This window comes from Staurois parvus, unplaced genomic scaffold (genome assembly GCF_062004578.1).
Source record: "Staurois parvus isolate SC_StPar_1 unplaced genomic scaffold, SC_StPar_1.0 ptg000023l, whole genome shotgun sequence".
NCBI lineage: Eukaryota > Metazoa > Chordata > Amphibia > Anura > Ranidae > Staurois > Staurois parvus.
Genome location: NW_028317819.1, coordinates 5,789,890 through 5,809,119, shown reverse-complemented (window position 1 = coordinate 5,809,119; position 19,230 = coordinate 5,789,890). Strand labels below are relative to the sequence as shown.

Sequence of the window (19,230 nt, the reverse complement as noted above, 5' to 3'; positions counted from 1 at the left end):
AAGCCATTTATTTTGAATGCCACCACAACCCATTAAGGCAATGCAGCTCCAAAGCACAGGCTTTGCAGTGCACCAGACACATGGTAACTTACTGGGGTGTACTGTGTGCTTAAAAATGTTGTATGTCCATTTTTGGATGTTCTGGTGCTTTGCCAGCTCATTTATATGAATGCACGCATGCTAAGGTGACAACACATACATTAACGCAATACACTAGAATGCCAAGGTGTGAATAGGCCCCATTTGTTGACTGACAACAGTCACTTTTAGATACCCAGACATGAAGCCTTCTGATCATTAGATCAGGAACAGTCAGATCTTCACTTGGGCATATCATTCTCTAGTATGTAGTATTACACCTCAGTATGGATATACAACTTGCTAAGATAACATGTAGGAACATTCAGCAAACAAAATAGAACATATAATTATCCTTCATTACAAAAATGACAAAGATGGGTAACGTCAAAGGATTTTTATCACAGGAACTGAGGAAGAGAAGTGCAAAACACTTGGTGGCCAGTTGTAAGTGGAGCCTTTTGTGCAGATAAATTACTTTTCCTTCTACTTGTCTGCAGAAAGAGAAATGTAGTGCCAATTTTCTAGAGTACACTCCGTAGAGACTTTTGCTTTCTAGTCTTGCTGAAAGCTCCTTTCATCTTGAACTCATAGAATGCCTTTTGTTTGTGGAGGGAAAAATTATTTGTAATTTCAGAATTAAAGTCCAACTTAAAGATTAAAGGTGGATTGTATCCACATGACATTTTTGTTATTAGTAGAAACATATTGACAAGCCATTAGAAATTCCACTTCATCCAAACTCTTTCCAAGGAGTTCCCTCCAAAGCTACCAAAGATTTGGTAATAGCATGTCTTTGTACAAATTGTGTATGAACAAGATTCTGCTAGGCCTTTTATAAGCAGGAATAGCTAGGAGTCTCAACTAACTAATAGAGTTAGAATGTCACGGGCAATACGAGTAGAGGGGTCCTCTACTCTTGGATATCTTACTTCAAATATGACAAATGTTTGAATGCCAGCTGCTTATAGTACTTGAATACAGTCCACCCCCACGAAAGTATTGTGTTGAGAGTTATTTTATTAGGGACTCAGCTTAGCAAGATACTATATTGGTAGAGTTATCATTATTCTTTTTTTGCTGTAAGCATTGGCTAATAATGAATATACAGTAATTGTCCTTATTGTTAGGGCATATTAATGTAATCACATTAAAATTACTTTATATATTGGTTCTCTGTGTATAAGTATTATTTTAACAGCATAATTTAATAACTTCACTTAGCACTATTTGTATGAAAAATGACCACAAAAGATGTCCCACAGTGCAGATCCAGAAACATTTAACTCTTTTTACGTCAGTAAACGTTTTGGTCTACATCCCAAATTTCCAAGACGGTTCCTAAAATTGTTTAGCTAAAAGAAAATCCCTTGCCATGCCCCAGGTCATACATCCATGAATTCACAGTTAAAAAACTGTGTCTGGGTTAATACCCTCAGGGATTTACAGGTTGTTCTGCATCATGCAGTTAAGAGCAATATAAATACTTTTGGTGTTTAAAGTTGGACAACAGCCAAATATACAATTGTATGTGAACTGTCATGGAGCATGCAAACTGCACTATTACAGAACATCAGCAAGATACTGACATGCTCCTTGTGATATTCTCATTTAGGCCTCCAAAAACACATGATCATGTGTCTCTCCTTAGGACCATCAGCCCAGTATATCTTATTAGTAGAGATGAGCGAATTATTAAAAAATTCGATTCGGCTGATTCGCCGAATTTGCGGAATAAATTCGATTCGATGCGAATTTATTCGCTGCGAATTTAACTTATTAAAAGGGTTTCTAGGCTTCAGAGAGCCTTTATATTAGTGCAGAACACTGTACCTTTAATTTAAATGCCCTTGGAGTCTGCTGGGGAAGAGAAATAATACTGTCAGTCAGTATGACATGCAGATGAGTGCCGTCGATCTTAGAATCACCGCACACTTCACTCATTTGGGCAGTCACGGGGCCAAAACCAGAGTGTGGAGCCACAGTGTGGCGGTGGAGGCAGCAGCAATGGGAGGCCATACAGCACCCTATGACAAAATGGAACCCACCAGCAGTGTGAGGAGACCTGAAAGTGGCACATGGCAGAGTGTGGCGATGGAGACAGCAGCAATGGGAGGCCGTACAGGGACCCATGACACACTCTGGACCTGGCAGCAGCATGAGGAGGCGGTACAGGGGCCCATGGCAGAGTGGCGAAGCGTAAGCAGCTTAAATTGAAGGCCATACAGAGGCCTATGTTAAAAAGTCCCCCCAGCAGCAGTGTGGGGAGACGACTATCAAGAGTCCAATGGCAGAGTGGCGGAGCAGAAGCAGCTTCAATTGAAGAAGAAGAGGATGAGGATGAAGAAGAAGAAGAGGATGAAGAAGATGAGGATGAAGAAGAAGATGAGGATGAAGAAGAAGAAGAGGATGAGGATGAAGAAGAAGAAGATGAGGATGAAGAAGAAGAAGAAGAGGATGAGGATGAAGAAGAGGATGAGGAAGAAGAAGAAGAAGAGGATGAAGAAGAAGAAGATGAGGATGAAGAAGAAGATGAGGATGAAGAAGAAGAAGAAGAGGATGAAGAAGAAGAAGAGGATGAGGAAGAAGAAGAAGAGGATGAGGATGATGAAGAAGAAGAAGAAGAGGATGAGGATGAAGAAGAGGATGAAGAAGAAGAAGAGGATGATGGTGAGGAAGAAGAAGAAGAGGATGAGGATGATGAAGAAGAAGAAGAAGAAGAGGAGGATGAGGATGAAGAAGAAGAAGAGGATGAAGAAGAGGATGAGGATGAAGAAGAAGAGGATGAAGAAGAAGAGAATGAGGATGAAGAAGAAGAAGAGGATGAGGATGAAGAAGAGGATGAGGATGAAGAAGAAGAAGAAGAGGATGAAGAAGAAGTAGGATGAAAATAAGAAGAATTCCAGTACAGCAAAAAGTGTATCTGCAGAGAGCTCCGCTATTTCTGACAGTTCTCTGACAGTTCCTTCACATTTACAGCGGTTGAAACATTGTATCTATTTGTCTCTGAATAAAAACATCTGTATCCTAAATGGAAACAAATAGATACAATGTTTCAACCGCTGTAAATGTGAAGGAACTGTCAGAGAACTGTCAGAAATAGCGGAGCTCTCTGCAGGGACACTTTTTGCCGGCTGTAGAAGGGATGAAAATCGGCCGATTGGGGAAAATTCGATTCGTGCATCCGAAGTTTGCTAATTTTCGGATTCGGCGCGAATCAAATTTTTCCTAATATTCGAAACGAATTCCACTTCGCCAAGTTCGATTCGCTCATCTCTACTTATTAGTATTGGCCCAAATTCCCTCTTGCCCCCAGCCCAATCCCTCCTTGTTTGTTACTTATGCCTTGTACACTTGATGAGAATGCTGGACGAATGATTGGCCGGTTTTTGGGGGATTTTTTTGCATGCTAGACTCATACAGAAAATTAATAAGTTACTAAAGTTCCCGTAAATTCTCGGAAGACAGAATTCAATTTCGGAAGTGATGTCTTGTATTATTTTGTTTCCAAGCATGCAAGGTGTTGGTCACTCGATTTTTATATAGACATATACTGTACTTATTAAATGAAAATTGTTCTGTTATCATATTGGAAACATTTTTGTGCTTGTCCCTTCGGATAATTTTGCAACGACTGTTGTTATCTCAAGAGCTGTTTACTAACGATCAGATTAGATCAGATTATTGCTCCAAAAGCCCTTTAGCGTGGCTCTAGTCGCTGCTAGAAGCCAGTTTGAGAAGTTGAAGTTTGACAGTCAAGATTCAGGCACATGAAGCCATGCTTAGGTAGTCTTAGTGAATTTGTAATTAATCTAAGTTCCTCTGCTTTCTGCATCAAATTAGAACTCCTTTATTGGCTATAGTTGATTTCATAGCTCCTTATTTTCAAGATGAATTCAGGTAGAACTTGCTGCAGTTAAGCTAGATCACCTGCCCCTAGATTGCGAATGGACAATGAGGAAGCAGCCACAGACTGATGTGGTCATCTTTCTGTTCTGTCCTCCTTTCAGCATGTTCCTTGTTAGTACATGTGCATGCAGCACTCCTGATTGGTCACATGTACTGCCCCTTCCTCTGCGGGGAATTAAATGGGTTGGAATATAAGACAAATCCAGGTACCTATACAGGTTGCATTTAAAATATTGATTTTATAATAAACTTTTTTGGTATGTTGGTATGTTTTTTTAATATTATTATTATTATACAGGATTTATATAGCACCAACAGTTTGCTCAGCGCTTTACAATATAATGGGAGACAATACAGCAACAATACAGTTCAATACAAGAGGGATAGGAGGGCCTTGCTCCTTGGAGCTTACAATCTAAGAGTACATGATTTAATACCTGTCTGGTGATTAGCTTCACATCAGCATTTTGCAGACTAGAGTTCTCCTTTAATGTATCCAACATACAGAATACAGAAAACGTAAGATGTTTTGCTGCCCTTTACTGTGCCAAAAGAGAAACACAAGCATTTATGACATAAAACTTGACCAAGCTGAATCTTCCCTATTGTAATCAATTAGCACATATCTCTTATCCTGTTAGATGTGACCAGTAAGCGTTTCCCTTGTTAATCCCCCTCCCTCTGTGTTTTGCTGTGAGGCCTCAGTCCTGCTAAAAATACTTTTCTTGTTTTATGCCGTCCTGGTGTTGGCACCATTGAGGGCGCTTTATAAAAAGATTTAACTCTGCCTTAAATCATCACGCATTTCGAGAGGAAGTTTCAATAGGCAAACCTCACCTCATTTTCATGAAAAAGGATCCATAGGGATAAAACTCTTTGCCATCACTAATGACCGTTTACCTATCCATGGCACTTTTAATAATGGCAAGTAAACGGTGGTTCGTGCTGGATAAAGCCTCGCCGCGCTCTTGTTTAAATCCTCTTGTGTAGGTTTGATATCTAAAATGGGAGCTGTGATGCTGCATAAGTCAATTAAAGCATTAGGTAATCTAATTGTGCTGTAGCCACAAAGTAGCTTAAAAGCTGCACTGCCAGTGAATAGTACACGGGCGCTTCCCCAACCCCCTTTAGTTTGGCTATCTCCCATGGTCTTTATGGGAAAAAAAAAAAACGGGGAATGGAGAAAATACACAGAAGGACAACAATAGGTCCGGAGGGACTTGCTCATGCAGATGTTGGGAAAGCCAGTACGCCTAGCCAGAGGGCAAGAAATACTTTGTGTGCAGGGAGAGAGCTGTATGCCTGTAATATAATCAACAAAGTGAAAGGGGAGGGGGGGTTTCTGGCCAGCGCTGCTGAAATTTTGGAATTTGTTTTGCCCTCAGCAAGTCTCTCAATCTTGTCTCTGTTCATTAGTTGCTGGGGGAAACTGATCAGCAGAAAAATTGTGCAATTAAACTTACTTATCCTGCAGACATTGATGTGTGATTAACATTCTTCATGCTGCTTTGATTACTTGCTTTGTTCAGCGTGTATGAATTGGAAGGCGACATTCTGTTCTGCAAGGATATCTGTAAGGAACATTTCTTAGGAAACTAAAAAAAACCATCGACAAAATCCTGTACTACAGTTAGTTCATAAAAAAAAAAAAGAAACATTTGTCTGAAATAAACATTTACGTAAATGAAGAGTTTCACATGCTAGTTACCCTCTTGTATGTGATTTTTGAATTAATTAATTACTGATTTATTACCTAAATTGTAATTCATGCTGTTATGTTCTCTGGATTTGCAATTGATGGACGTTTTGTGAAATATTGCACAATTAAAGTCAAAACTTTTTTTTTGGTTAGCATAGCATTTGGAAGGGTTAGACCTTCTGTTATAATGTAATGTGTGGTTTCAATCAATCTACATCCTACGGATAAGGGTCACTGTGACCTAAAGACACTTAGTTTTAAGTAGTTGCACACTTTTTATGTAATGCTGATTTCACAATCTATCTAAAAGCATAATTAATAAGTTGTTAATATTCTAAAACACCTAAAATACTCCTAAAATGTATTATTAATGATTAAAGAAATAAATGTCACTGCATAGAAATAGACAGAACTGTTGAATGGTGCAGCCTAAACCTTTTTTTTCTAGGATAAATGTGGTATCGAATTCAAATTTCTCTTTAACAAATGTTCTTAATTTTGCCACATTTCCTTAGAGACATTATAAAAGTTAGAGAAAATCTCCCAACATTAGGGAAATCCTACCTTTTTGGATATCATGTCATTGTCATTTGAATATTAGTTTCTTTCAGGAGATTCCTCCTCTTGTGTCTGGGTGACAGCTGTAAAAGTTCTGATTCCCTTCACTTTCTTTGCTAAAGACAACAATTTTCAAAACAGATAGTTACCATGAACCTGTAAAACAGAAACACAGCCATAAAAGGTTCTCCTTCTTCTCCACTCTGTCCAAAGCTTGAAAAAACATTTTGGCTAAAATTCTGCTATAAAGAATATAAGAAAGAGAATCGATTGTAGATTACTTCTAGGAGAAAAACTAGAAAACAGAAACACGTCCGTAAAAGGTTCTCCTTCTTCTCCACTCTGTCCAAAGCTTGAAAAAACATTTTGGCTAAAATTCTGCTATAAAGAATATAAGAAAGAGAATCGATTGTAGATTACGTCTAGAAGAAAAACTCTGTTTTTAAGGTTATGCCACAATATGTAGTGCTTTTTTTTGAATAGATTGTTTTCACCAGCAGTGCAGGAGAAATTATGGCTTTTGGACCCACCAAAGCCAGAAAGGTGTCCACGCAGGGGGCATTTCCTGTAATGCTACATGGCAAGGTCTTAGGTATGGTTCTAGTAATAGACTAAAGTGAATCACCGCAACAGCTTACAGACACACATACAAAAGTTATTATGTGATTATCCATCAGTTTTTTTTATCATTCACGATGGGTATAGATGAATTGGTAAGACTATATTTATATACATAATAAAAGCAAATGTGCACTCTAATGTCAAGATGTTTCAGTGTTACAGAAGTATTAACTTCCTTATGTATGTCTTTTCTCTCCCTCAGATTTGCGGTTTGCAGCTGACGCCAAAGTATATATGATTTAGAAGCAGATCGTTTACCTCAGGAAATGCACTTCAACCAGATAAATAAATATTGATTTAATGGGTAAGCATATTCCCCTATACCATTAAGACATGTTAATTATGCATTTAGCAGAGCCGTTTTATGGAAGTATGCTCATATGTTCCGCAAAGAGTTCTGGAAATGGTTCAAAATTTGTAACTTATGTGTAACTTTATTAGGTTTTATTGTGATTAGCCAAAATGTAAAACCTAATCTTTATGCATAGCATAGAGTAGGGAACAATGAAATCTTCTCTCACGTTTTTATTGCCTTTGAAATTATGCCTAGTACCAGCGGCGGACTGACAACTCATGGGGCCTCCGGCAATAGGGGATCATGGGGCCCCTGTGTCCTTGCCCAAACTCAAAAAAGCCTATGAATAAGGTACCAGGGGCATCTCATGGGGCCCCCTACTGACCCCGGGCCCTTGGGCAGTGCCCGAGTTTTCAAATGGTCAGTCCGCCCCTGCCTAGTACACACCATCAGTTCAACCCAGTGGGCTCAAGGAAAAAACTGAGAAGCTCTGGAGGAGATCCTGTACTAACAATCCAATGTTAGTATTGCGATTTTGTTCTGACAGTGGGGTGGCCCCATTCCAGAACACACCAGTCAGAGCTTTCAGCCATTGGCTGAGAGTGCTGAACGGATGCCGATCGACAGACCTTTTTTGGTCATGTTTCTTCGACAAAAGCCAGATGTTAAGCTGGCTTCTGTCAGACCAGCTGCTGTACACACGGGCTGGTTTCTGTTGAAGTGGCTAATACCGCCAGAAATTTGTCCCTTATGTACGGGGCTTTAGGATGGTGGACTCTAAGGTTTGGTCAAATGATTGCTAAAGTATGGCAGCTCTCTGCTACCAGATGGAGAACCAACATGGTCACTGGGAGAATCAGTTTTGGCTGTTAACTCTTGTTAGACAATTTTGCAAGTTGACCAATCCTTACAGCTTGGTACTCACCCATTTACTCTATACAAGTTTTTATAGCTGTCCATTACCTGCTAGGTAGATTCATGTATTTTATGGGGTTGATTTGCTAAAGGCAAATAGACTGAGCACTTTGTAATGTGCAATTGCACTCTGCAAGTGCAGTTGCTCCAGAGCTTGGTAAAGAGGCAGAAGCTCTGCCGACTTCCATGATTCAATCATGTGCAAGCAAAAATGCTGTTTTTTTTTTCTCTGCATGTGCTTGGGTATTTTTGGCAAAGGGAAGCTTTACCTCATTTACTAAGCACTAGAGCAACTGCACTTGCAGAGTGCAATTGCACTTTACAAAGTCCACAGTCTATTTGCTTTTAGTAAATCAAACCCAATGTATCCTGGTGTCAGAAAGTAAATAGAAATCAAAAATTTTAGTTGTCACTAACTTGTGTTCTTGGAGGCTACTTATATCTTGCACCCACATGTGCCTTACTCCACTCCTCTGGAGCCTGCTTACACCTTGGAAAAAAAGAAAGTTTCTTACCAGAGATCAACATTTTTCTGTTTCTGAGGTTGACTGGCTAAGAGGGTAGATCTTTGGTAGATTCCTAGGGTCTGTGTGCCTAATGTGGTGCTGTGTCTTAGCAGGCAATGCTCTGCTGGTGGCAGTGATATCCATGCACATGAAAGGGGCACCCAGCAACACTCCAAGCAAGTTTGTTGGTCCAGCACTTTTATTTATTAAAGCAATAACCAGTATAATGCAGGAGGGCTTTCTGCAAAAAGTCTGCAGCATAAACCAAACAAAACACCTTCTTCCATGAGCACTTCTTTTCTGAGCCTGACCAACAGGGTACACCTTAATGGGTTTCCAAAAACAAACAGCACATGCACCTTATTTTAGCAATTTGTCAGTAGTCAGACTCTGCTCAGAAGCAGGCCCACAAATGGCAGAATGAGAGCTCTTGAGCCTATACACAGCTAAATAATGAGTGAGGTCAACTAACAGGTTAACATGGACCTAGAATTTGAGACTTTATTGCACCCAAAACTCTGCATAGCTCACAGCCTTCAGGACCCATAACAGAACCTACCAAGATCTGAGAAATAAATTGTTAGAAATCCTGGAGCCTCTCACTCTGTGTAGGTGAGAAGTCTAGGTAACACATACATACAGCCCTGCCAGCCAGCACATCCCACTATACATATCTTTTTATACTGTATGTATTCTAGTTATATCTACTAATATATGCAGCTTTTCTGTTTATTGTGCCCTTGAGTCAAATGTACCCCATGTGCAGGTGCCACTGAATACACAGGCTGAATTCCTTTAGTATGGTAATTTAACTCCAATGTCAGCATCAACTTGCATTTCTGGGGTAAATCAACTATAAAGAATATAAATATTGTATTAAACAAAGCTTAATGCTGTCCACACAGCTGAAGTGTTTCCATGGCTATGTGTACATAATGCTACTTATAGTTTGAAAACTGCAATCACCGCAAGCCCAAAGTCCATAAACACAGACCTTTAGTAAGCTTTGAAAGAAGGTTAAGATTATTGTAGTATGCTATGTTAAAATCACTAAAGCAAAAATCAATTTTTAGTTAATTTTTATTTGTTTCAGCTCTCCTGAAGATGCACTGGACACCAGAGCATGCCCAGCCCCTAAACCAGTGGCCAGAGCAGCACCTTGATGTCTCTTCAACTACTTCATCTCCAGCACACAAATCTGACTTGTACCAGAGTAGTCGGCAAAGGTTAAACTATGCTTGGGCAAATGATGATATATCTGCACTGACTGCTTCTAACTTGTTAAAGAGATATGCAGAGAAATACTCTGGTGTCTTGGACTCCCCATATGAGCGAGGCCCACTAAGTAGCTATACAGATGGAGCATTTGGCCCTGTGAATGGACAAAAGGGTGAAATTGAACCTTGGCAGATGCCACATGGAGCTGAAAGCTCATATACTGTAAACCCCCTGCATGATAGTTTGGCTGGTTCCAAATCAGGCAATGGACATATCGCTTTGGGAAGCCCAACTATAGCATCTGGTAACCTCCCAGATCCACTTTATCCTGGTAGTACATGTGGAGCACCCAATCCAACAAGTGGGCTTGTGGCACCACAAGATTATACCTCAAGTTACAGTGGCACATACCTTCCATCTGGATATTGTAGTCAATCCCCTGCAGCACTTCCACCAACTCACCCATCATCTCTACATAGCTCAGGACTTCAGCCAACACATGCATCACCAGCTTTGGTCCATGGATACAGTTCTTCAGGCACAATATACAACTATAGCTCAAGCAGCTACCCTTCTCAACCAGGATATGGTGGAATGCATCCTACACACCCTTCTGGTTACTTGCCTTCAGGTATTGCTGCACCTACTCCACTGCCACCACATACAACGTCGTCAAGACCTCCTGTGGTCTCTGGGTACACATACCAAAGTTCTAATTTAGCACCAATTTCTGTTACTCCTTTGAGCACAGAACCATCTGGTTCCTTAAAAAGGAAAGCGTTTGATATGGCAACAGCAGAGGAAACTGAAGGAAGATATAGAAAATACAGCTATGAGCAACCAAAGACTACCTCAGAGTCATCATTTCAGATGACAGACGGTGTTCCGAATGAATGCCGAGGAAATGGCTTTAGTCGTAATGGAGAAACTCAACAGGTGCCCTTTAAGCCAGGCAAGCGCTCAGCTGAGGAAGATGTTGGAAAATATAGTGCTCAGCCAATAAAAGCAATGATCTCACCTACTTACAATGAAGAGTCAGCCCTGAGACCTCCAGAAACCTTTGGTAAGTTCACGCCACCTGTTGTTAATGGTGAACGGAGAAATAGTGATCAAGGACATATGTTTGCACAAAGAATGCAGATTTCAGGGATGAAACCACCAGTATTTTGTAGTCCATCTGAGGATCAGTTAAAAAATATGGATCCCCTTATTCTAGAAATTGTTAATAATGAAATTGTGGACTGTGGCCCTCCAGTGCAGTGGACTGATATTGCTGGCCACGTATCAGTAAAGGCTGCAATTGAAGAAGAATTGGTATGGCCCATTTTAAGACCTGGTGCTTACACTGGAGCCAGTAGACCTCCAAAAAGTATTTTATTATTTGGTCCCTCAGGTTCAGGGAAAACTCTGTTAAGCAGGTGTATTGCAACCCAACTAGGGTCTACATTGTTGAAGCTCAGCAGTGCCACACTTGTCTCTAAGTGGAAGAATAAAAGTGAAAAGATTTTGCAGACTGTGTTTTTCATGGCTAGCTGTCATCAGCCAGCAGTGGTTTTCATTAGTGAAATTGATCTTTTACTGTCTGCTCACATCAGTGAGGATAATTCCCACCTGATTAACCTCAAATCCCAACTGCTTTCCTTTTTGGATAACATATCTACCTCATCTGATGACAGCATCATTTTCATTGGTACATCTCAAAGACCGGATGACATTGATGAAGGTGCTCACCACAGATTTGCCAGGCGGTTTTACATTGCGCCCCCAGATAATCTTGCCAGAAGGCAAATCCTGCACCACACTTTGGCTCAACAAAACTATTGCCTTAGTGAAAGGGAAATGGCCCTACTTGTCCAGCATACTGAGGGCTATTCAGGAAATGAGCTAATTCAACTATGCCAACAAGCTGGAGCCAATCATCTTCATGGAATTTCAGGTCAACTACAACCAACATCATACAAAGACTTTGAGGGGGCATTCTGTAAACAACGAGCTGGTACCTCTCAAAAACAATTAGACTTGTACGTGGAATGGAATAAAATGTACGGCTCTAGACACTAACTGTGGAATGAAACTGAATGTGTTGACACTACACTGGCCCTTTTTTTTTCTTTTTTTCAAGGTGGGTGCGTGTTGAGTCTTCAGCTTGAGTGGATTTTTTTCCTTTCCCTTTAATCTGAAATGTGACAGTTAGATGCCAAGTTACTGGTATCTGTTTTGTATGTACAGTATATGTATATACATACATATATGCATACATATTTGTATAGATCTGTCTGCTCCATTGAATGTTTCACAGGAAACAAAACCTGTATTTTTTATTTCTTTCTTATTTGTATCACAGTTGGAAATCTAAAAGGAAAAGTAGCTCTTCACTGTACTCAGGATATCATCTATTTATTGCCAAATGTTGGCAGTGCCACTTAATATTTTGGTGAGTGGGAATTTCTGGTATCCTGCAGGTGTCACATGATCTCAAGGATTTGTTTCTATTAGTTGTGATCAGCTGCTTAATTCATTTGTTTTTGTATTTTAAAACTAAAGAAAATAACCCCTTCATGGCACTTTGGGGAACCCAGTTCACTCTTGACATATATTAGGTGACCAGAAACAGCAATGGGATGTGTATACAATGCTTAAGAAGGGATGGAACGAAAACTACATTGCTAGCTAAGAATAGAAACCATTTGTATATTTTTTTTTTTTTTTACTTTTTTATGTGTTCATGTTTATTTCTAAACACTCAGGAAAAAAATACTTCCAAAATGAATGTTTCTAAGACTCAACATTTTCAACAATTCAATTGAATTAGAGACCGTATAAGTACTTGAAGTTATTACCAGGATTGAATGTATTGCCAATCTCTTTCACTCCAGCTATCAGGAACAATTTCTCCCATAAAGGTTTTTATCCAGTTCTTATTTTTATTGTTATTATTTTATGACATTTGTTACTGTAGTATTGGAGTTATGTGTTTATAGCACGGGAGGTTGGAACACATAGTCAGTACCACTTTTTGGATGATATAATATAGTATTTACTGTGTTTGAGAGTTCTGTTAGAACTTCACAGGCATTTTTACTTATGTGAAGAATGTTTACAGCTGTGATATACATTTCTTGGGTTACTGGAAACAGAGCAATACCTCACTATTTCCCATACAAGATACCTCACGATTGCCTGCAACTACTTACTATTCTTGCTCAGATAAAGTTTTTGTCCCTCATAAATGGAAATTCATATCTAGCAAGAATTATCCTCCAGTGATAAGAAAGGTGCAGTTACAGCATTAGATGTTCTAGAATCAGTGTGTACCAGTTGTTCATACATAATAGCAGTGACCCAGTTCTGGGCTGGCCTGCTCTTAATATTGAAGATGTGAATGCTGCACTTTGTTGGCCATAGTTTAAAGAGGTTCTTCATTTAATTTCAGATAAGTAATTGCTAACTTATCTAGTTGGGGGGTTCACTCAAAGTTCTGCAGTACTTATCTGGAGAGCCAGGGGGTTGTGAATTCTGGGCTTATTCTGTAACCAACTGCTCCATGTCTGGTTGATTACTAGTGAAGCTCCAAAAGCATAAATTTATGTATAAGGATCGATGGTAAAAGGCTTTCCTTTAGAAAACAGTCTTAGTGAGGCTTTTTACTAGGAAGGTCCCAATCTTACAAACTCATCCCCGTGCTAAGTTAAAGAGACCCTATCAAGTCACTAAATAATTCAAACTGTTGGGTCCTTGTAATACAAGAGCTTTTATACTCACCTCTCCAGTGGCTGGTATGTCTAAGCTCACCTCCATTCCAAGACTGTTGCCTCTGTCATTGTTTGGTCATTTTGGAGTGTTGGATGCCCGTGTCCCTGCTGCTCACTGAGGCTCCCTCCTTGGATCCCTGTGTCACTGATAAGTGTTGTAATGTTGTAGGAGACAAGCATCCTACACTCCCGAAAGTGTCAAATGCCAAAGATCCTGATGTAGTCTACAGCAGTGGCATGAAGAAAAGGTAGGACACATGGCCTACTAGAAAGGTGAGTAAAACAGATTTTCTCTTTGAATTTTTGAATGATTTAATTATTTAGAGATCGGACAGAACCTCTTTAAGCAGTAGAAGGCTGCAGAAAACTGAAAAACACATCCCTGAAGTAAGGTAGATAAAAACGACCTCCATGTGAGAACCTCTCTAATCATACAATGCTTCTCTGTATCAAACCATAATTTTAACTTGAAGTTTTATCTCATTTAAATAGGTGCATCCTTTTATTTATTTATCATATGTTGCAATGCATTCATTTACTAGAAACAAAATGTTTAAAAGCAGCATTTTTATATGACCAAAGAACTCTTTTAGTATATATGAAGAATGTAAAATACCAAAGTGTTTAGTCCAATAGAGATAGATTGCTGTTCACTCCTACACTGAATGCCAAATCACAGTTCTATACATCCATATTTTCAATCCACAGTGTTCACTTGCCTGTAAGAAATGTTTACTGATCACTGGTGGTCTTGTTTGTCTGTCTGTGTATGCTTCATTTTCATGTGAAAATGTGTTCTCTTTAAACCAAAGTTTGTTAGTGAATAATATTTTGAGACATTGTAATAGAAAAGTTCTATTAGTTTTATAGTACATATTTAATTGTTTGCCTTCCACATTTTGTCTGTAATACAGTTTCAAGACAAAAATGATTAAAATTATACTTTGTTTTAATATTGATTTACACCAAAGATGCTCATGATTTCACCTTGTACAGTACAATTTTTGCTTTGCAATGTCACCTGTATTTAATATTATCATTGAGTTGGGGGGAAAAAAGAACAATATATTGTCGTATGGATGATGACTTTTTGGCAAGCTGTGGACTGTATCAATCTTACAGTGTCAGGTTAATGACCTAGAGGTCAGTCATAGCCACCCTCCTTATTGGGCTTTTGGTGACCAATTGATCTTCTTGATGGTTAGCACAGAATCCAAGCATTCACCTCTGCTCAGTTATTGTTCTGCTAAACAAAAATTACCTTCCAGTTGTATTCCAAAGTCACTGATAATCTGCTTATTAATCATTTATGGTGCATTGTTGGTACATAAAAGTTTTGCCAGACTTTACAATGAAGTATTGTGTATTTATTAACATGATACACATAGTACAGTCATTAACAACTTAAAGAGACCTTGCCACATAATACATCTCTTTCAGCAAAGCACAATACTGTAAAGAGGAGGGTGTCCCATTCTATCCTGCAGTGTCATCAGTTAAAGTAGTTGTAAACCCAGATTACAAAAATTAAACTGAACATTTTTGCTAACTCAGCAAAGTAGCACAACTCATTTGTGCACAAGCTGGCAGAGAAACGAGCAGCCTGTCATCTGTAATCCTCCCTGCTTTGCAATGGGAAAAAAAACAGACACATGCGAAAAAAAAAAGTTGTCGCCATGCCCCCTCTCCTTTGACTGACATACATGAAAAGGAGACCCAAGCACAGGAAAGAGTGAAGGGGCTGCTTCAGCCTGAGTGGAGGATTGTTTAGTTTCAAGTGGTTGTTAACCTCATATGCATCATTTCTCAAACACATGAACCATTTCATAGTTTGTTTAATAAAAATCCAAAGTGCTGTAGTTTTACCTCTGTATTTACATCTCTAAGCCTGTCATAGCTCTCTGACAATCTCTGATTCGTGGGCAGCAGAGTACTGACATCACTGGCCCCACCTCCCAGCTGTACACACCACCTCCGAATGGGGAGTAACGTGCAAGCACACATCTAGCACCGTGCGCGCTGCTGAGCTGGCGCTAGTGTATGAGTGTACAGCTGGGAGGTGGGGCCAGTGCGGTCATGACTCCACTTCCCGAGCTTCGGTCCATAGACACAACCACAGACCGAAGATCTTCAGAGAGCTGTGGCAGACTTAGATATGAAAATACAGAGGTAAAACATATGGTGCTTTGGATTGTTATTGAACATAATATGAAATGGTGCATGTGTTTGAGAAATATGCATATGAGGTTTACAACCACTTTAAGAGAAATGTACCTTTGAGGGAAACATGAAGATACACATTCCTGGATGTGTCTGTTCCCAGCAATGGGACCAGTTTTCACCAATGGAGTAGCGTTGAGTGGTGTGCATAACAGCAGAGGTAAGTATTCAGTTTCTTCCTAACAGGTATGTGCTTTGCTGAAAGAAGTTTGTTATATGACAGGCTAATGAAAATTCCTTTCTGTACTTGCAGCACTTTGAATGGCATGTTTTAATGATTGCTTATTGCTTAATTAAATGCTGCAGTGTTGGACTGGGGTTGTGGAAAATGTTTTCAGCTAGTGACCACATATTGGGATTGATTTACTAAAACTGGAGAGTGCAAAATCAGGTCCAGCTGTGCCTGGTAGCCAATCAGCTTCTAACTTCAGCTTTTTTAATTAAGCTTCGACAAGAAAAATGGAAGCTTATTGGTTTCTATGCAGAGTTGCACTTACATTTGCACTCTCCTGTTTAAGCAGATCAAACCCATTGAGTACATGCTGTTTGTCCATACTGGGCACAGGCCCAGAAAACACATTTAAGCAAAGTGTACAAAGCAAGGCTCTGTAAGTGCAAGTCCCAAAGCCCAACTCCAGGTAAATTTTACCTAACTACTAACAGTTAACTGCCTCTCAAATCGGTGCGCCCCTCAAATTATTAAACATTAAATCAACAAATAAATAGTTACAATGAATAAAAACACAATCTAATGCCTTCATCATAAAATAAAGTCCAATAAACGTGCTTTATTGAATAATTGAAATCCAATAAAATTATTCCGAAGATAAAGTGCTCAGTTCCAGCAAATTCAGAAGAATTGAAAAAAACACTCTGCACACAAGTGATTACTCATGATTCCTCAACCACACAATAGATACAATCAGCATCATGAGGGGTATGGAGGGTATGGTTGCGCAATACCCCTGACAATTCTGATTAGTGGCGAAACATGTTGGGCGCACGAGATACATTGGGACTGGGATCTCAGCATCTGTTCTGATATGCGCTCTGATATCTTCTGACTTTGTGAGTATATGTTTGTTTTTAACAAACACTAATTTTTATAATATAACACCATTGAGGCTCTCCTGATTTCTCTTTGGAAGGATATTATAATCTCTGCAATTGGAAAGAGCTTCCTTCTTACCTGTGATAGCATGAAGGTGAGGCGATGAGGGGCTGGTGACAACGGGGCTAGTACAGATTGAGAGCACATCCGTATATTGATCTATTTACCATTAAGATCAATTAATTCAGTAAGAGGCTGAATATCTATTATGTGGAGGAGGAATCATGGTTAATCACTTGTGTGAAGAGTGGGTTTTTTTTTCACAAAGTTCTATTGAATTTGCTGGAACCGAGCACTTTATCTTCAGAATAATTTGATTGGACTTCAATTAATCAATAAGGCACTTTTTTGGACGTTTTTTTTTTTCATTAAAAAGGCACTTGATTGTGTTATTTGTTGTAACTATTTATTGTTGATTCAATGTTCAGTCATTTGAGGAGCACACCAATTTGAGAGGCATTTTTTTAAAGTTTAGTATTCAAACTTTATTCATGTTTATTTCACTGAGCGCAAATATAATTTCTATATAAACTAACTGTTAACTGCTCGTTTTGTCTAGGGGTGAACACAGAGCCTATACTCACCCGATCCTTCAATCCTTTGGAAAACGTGCTCCCCTATGTCCATCAGTGGACTGTTCCTGATGTCTTCATGTCCAGAGCCAGTCTATGGGCGTGATGACATCAGGAACAGTCCACCTCTCAAGACTGCTACACCGCGTGGGGGAGGGGGGACACAGGAGCCGCAGGGACCAGTCTTGCATTGGGAGAATTTGGTGTGTATATCTTTAGCTCCTACACAAAAATGAACAGTTAACCCATGCACTGCAGCTTGCTCTGATTGACAGCATATCTTATGGTATTTGTAATAGGTTATGAAATAGGCATCGGTTTACTGCAAATAACTATTATATATGACCAAGTACTCCTGGGAGACTACACAGGCATGAAAATCACACAAAAAATAATTGATTTATGGAACAAGTCAATTTAAAAATGTACCTGTTGACCTGATGAAAACAATAAACTAACTGTAGAATCATAATGCAGGCACCTCTGTGCCTGTAAAGATGATCAGTTTAATTGCTGAGCACCCATGTACTTCTAAATTCTAGCACCGTCTAGTGCAAATGTCAACCAGACCACTGTGGTCTGCTCTTTTCTGTGTTCCTTGCCTTCTTATTGTCCAATAAGACTGCCCATTATACTTGGTCCTTCCCAAGCCTCTCACCTCCATATTAGCTTTAAAGGGGATAGGCATCCACCATGGCAAACAGCAGTTTATAAAAAACCTACAGTGGCTCTACCAAAAAATATATTTCATTGTTTTGACTGCTCTAAATTGATGGTAGATGAGATTTATTAAATCTAAAAAAAATTATTTCATAAAATTAGGAGTGATAATCATGTTTTTCAGGGTGTTATTCCTATGTCTATGAAGCTCCCCCACTTTTCATAGCTGATCATTTATGGGACATGTTTGGAGATCTTAACAATTCAGTCATTAGAAATGGTAAACACATTAGGCTCCATGAACACTAGCATTATTTTAAGCTAAAAAAACACTGGTAATAGAGTTTTAGTAGCATTTTCATAGCATTTTAGTACCGTTTAGAAGCATTTAGGAGCGTTTAGGAGCATTACCGTTTTTACAGTACATGTAGGAAAAAAAGCTAGCAGCATTTAGGAGCAATTAGTGGTTTTTTTTTTTCCTGGAAAAATGCTCTAAAAACTCTACAAAAACAACTTTTTTTCTGCTCCTAGACGCTGAAGCTCAAAAACTGCTAATAGCCTTAATTTGTGTGCATGGACACATAGGATAACGCTGTTTAGCTTATAGGAGCAGAAACAAATGCTAATACCAGATTCTAGAAGCTTAATCACCTCCCGTCCAGCCGTTGTATATAAACGGCAGAACGATGGCAGTGCAGGGTCGGGTGGCTGTTTATAAACGGCCTCCCCGCACCCTGCTTGTGCGCGCTCCCTAAGAGTGCACAGTACCGCGATCCAGTGCCCGCTGTGTCCTCCGGACACAGTGGAACACCGATCATCGGACGGGACCTCTGTGCGAGGTCCCGATCATGTGATCACTGATTGGCCAATCAGTGATCGCATGCAGAGTAGTAAGCAAGATGTCACTTGTGACATCATTGCTTACTACGTGTGAAATCTGTGAATGATCACAGAGGTCACATGGTACAAGGCTATTCAAAACAGCCTTGTACCATGTGACAAGCTGTGACCAATCACAGCTCACTCAGTAGTTCTCAATGGCTGCAAGAATGCAGCTAGAGAGAAGGAGAAATGATTGCTTTTACAGCCTTTATGGGTGTAAAAGCAATCAGTGTA

General features: G+C 39.5%; 1 protein-coding gene across 1 annotated transcript in view; it reads left to right on the top strand.

Moving 5' to 3' along the window:
- LOC149472123 (fidgetin-like protein 2) overlaps positions 1-14,504 on the top strand; it is a 117,779-nt gene extending 103,275 nt beyond the window's left edge. Inside the window, exons 2-3 of the mRNA XM_089692994.1 lie at positions 7,068-7,169; positions 9,675-14,504. Coding sequence (XP_089549120.1) covers positions 7,166-7,169; positions 9,675-11,860 — 2,190 coding nt within the window. The 5' untranslated portion in view covers positions 7,068-7,165 and the 3' untranslated portion in view covers positions 11,861-14,504. The remainder of the gene's footprint in view (positions 1-7,067; positions 7,170-9,674) is intronic.
- Positions 14,505-19,230: the final 4,726 nt, after the last annotated feature.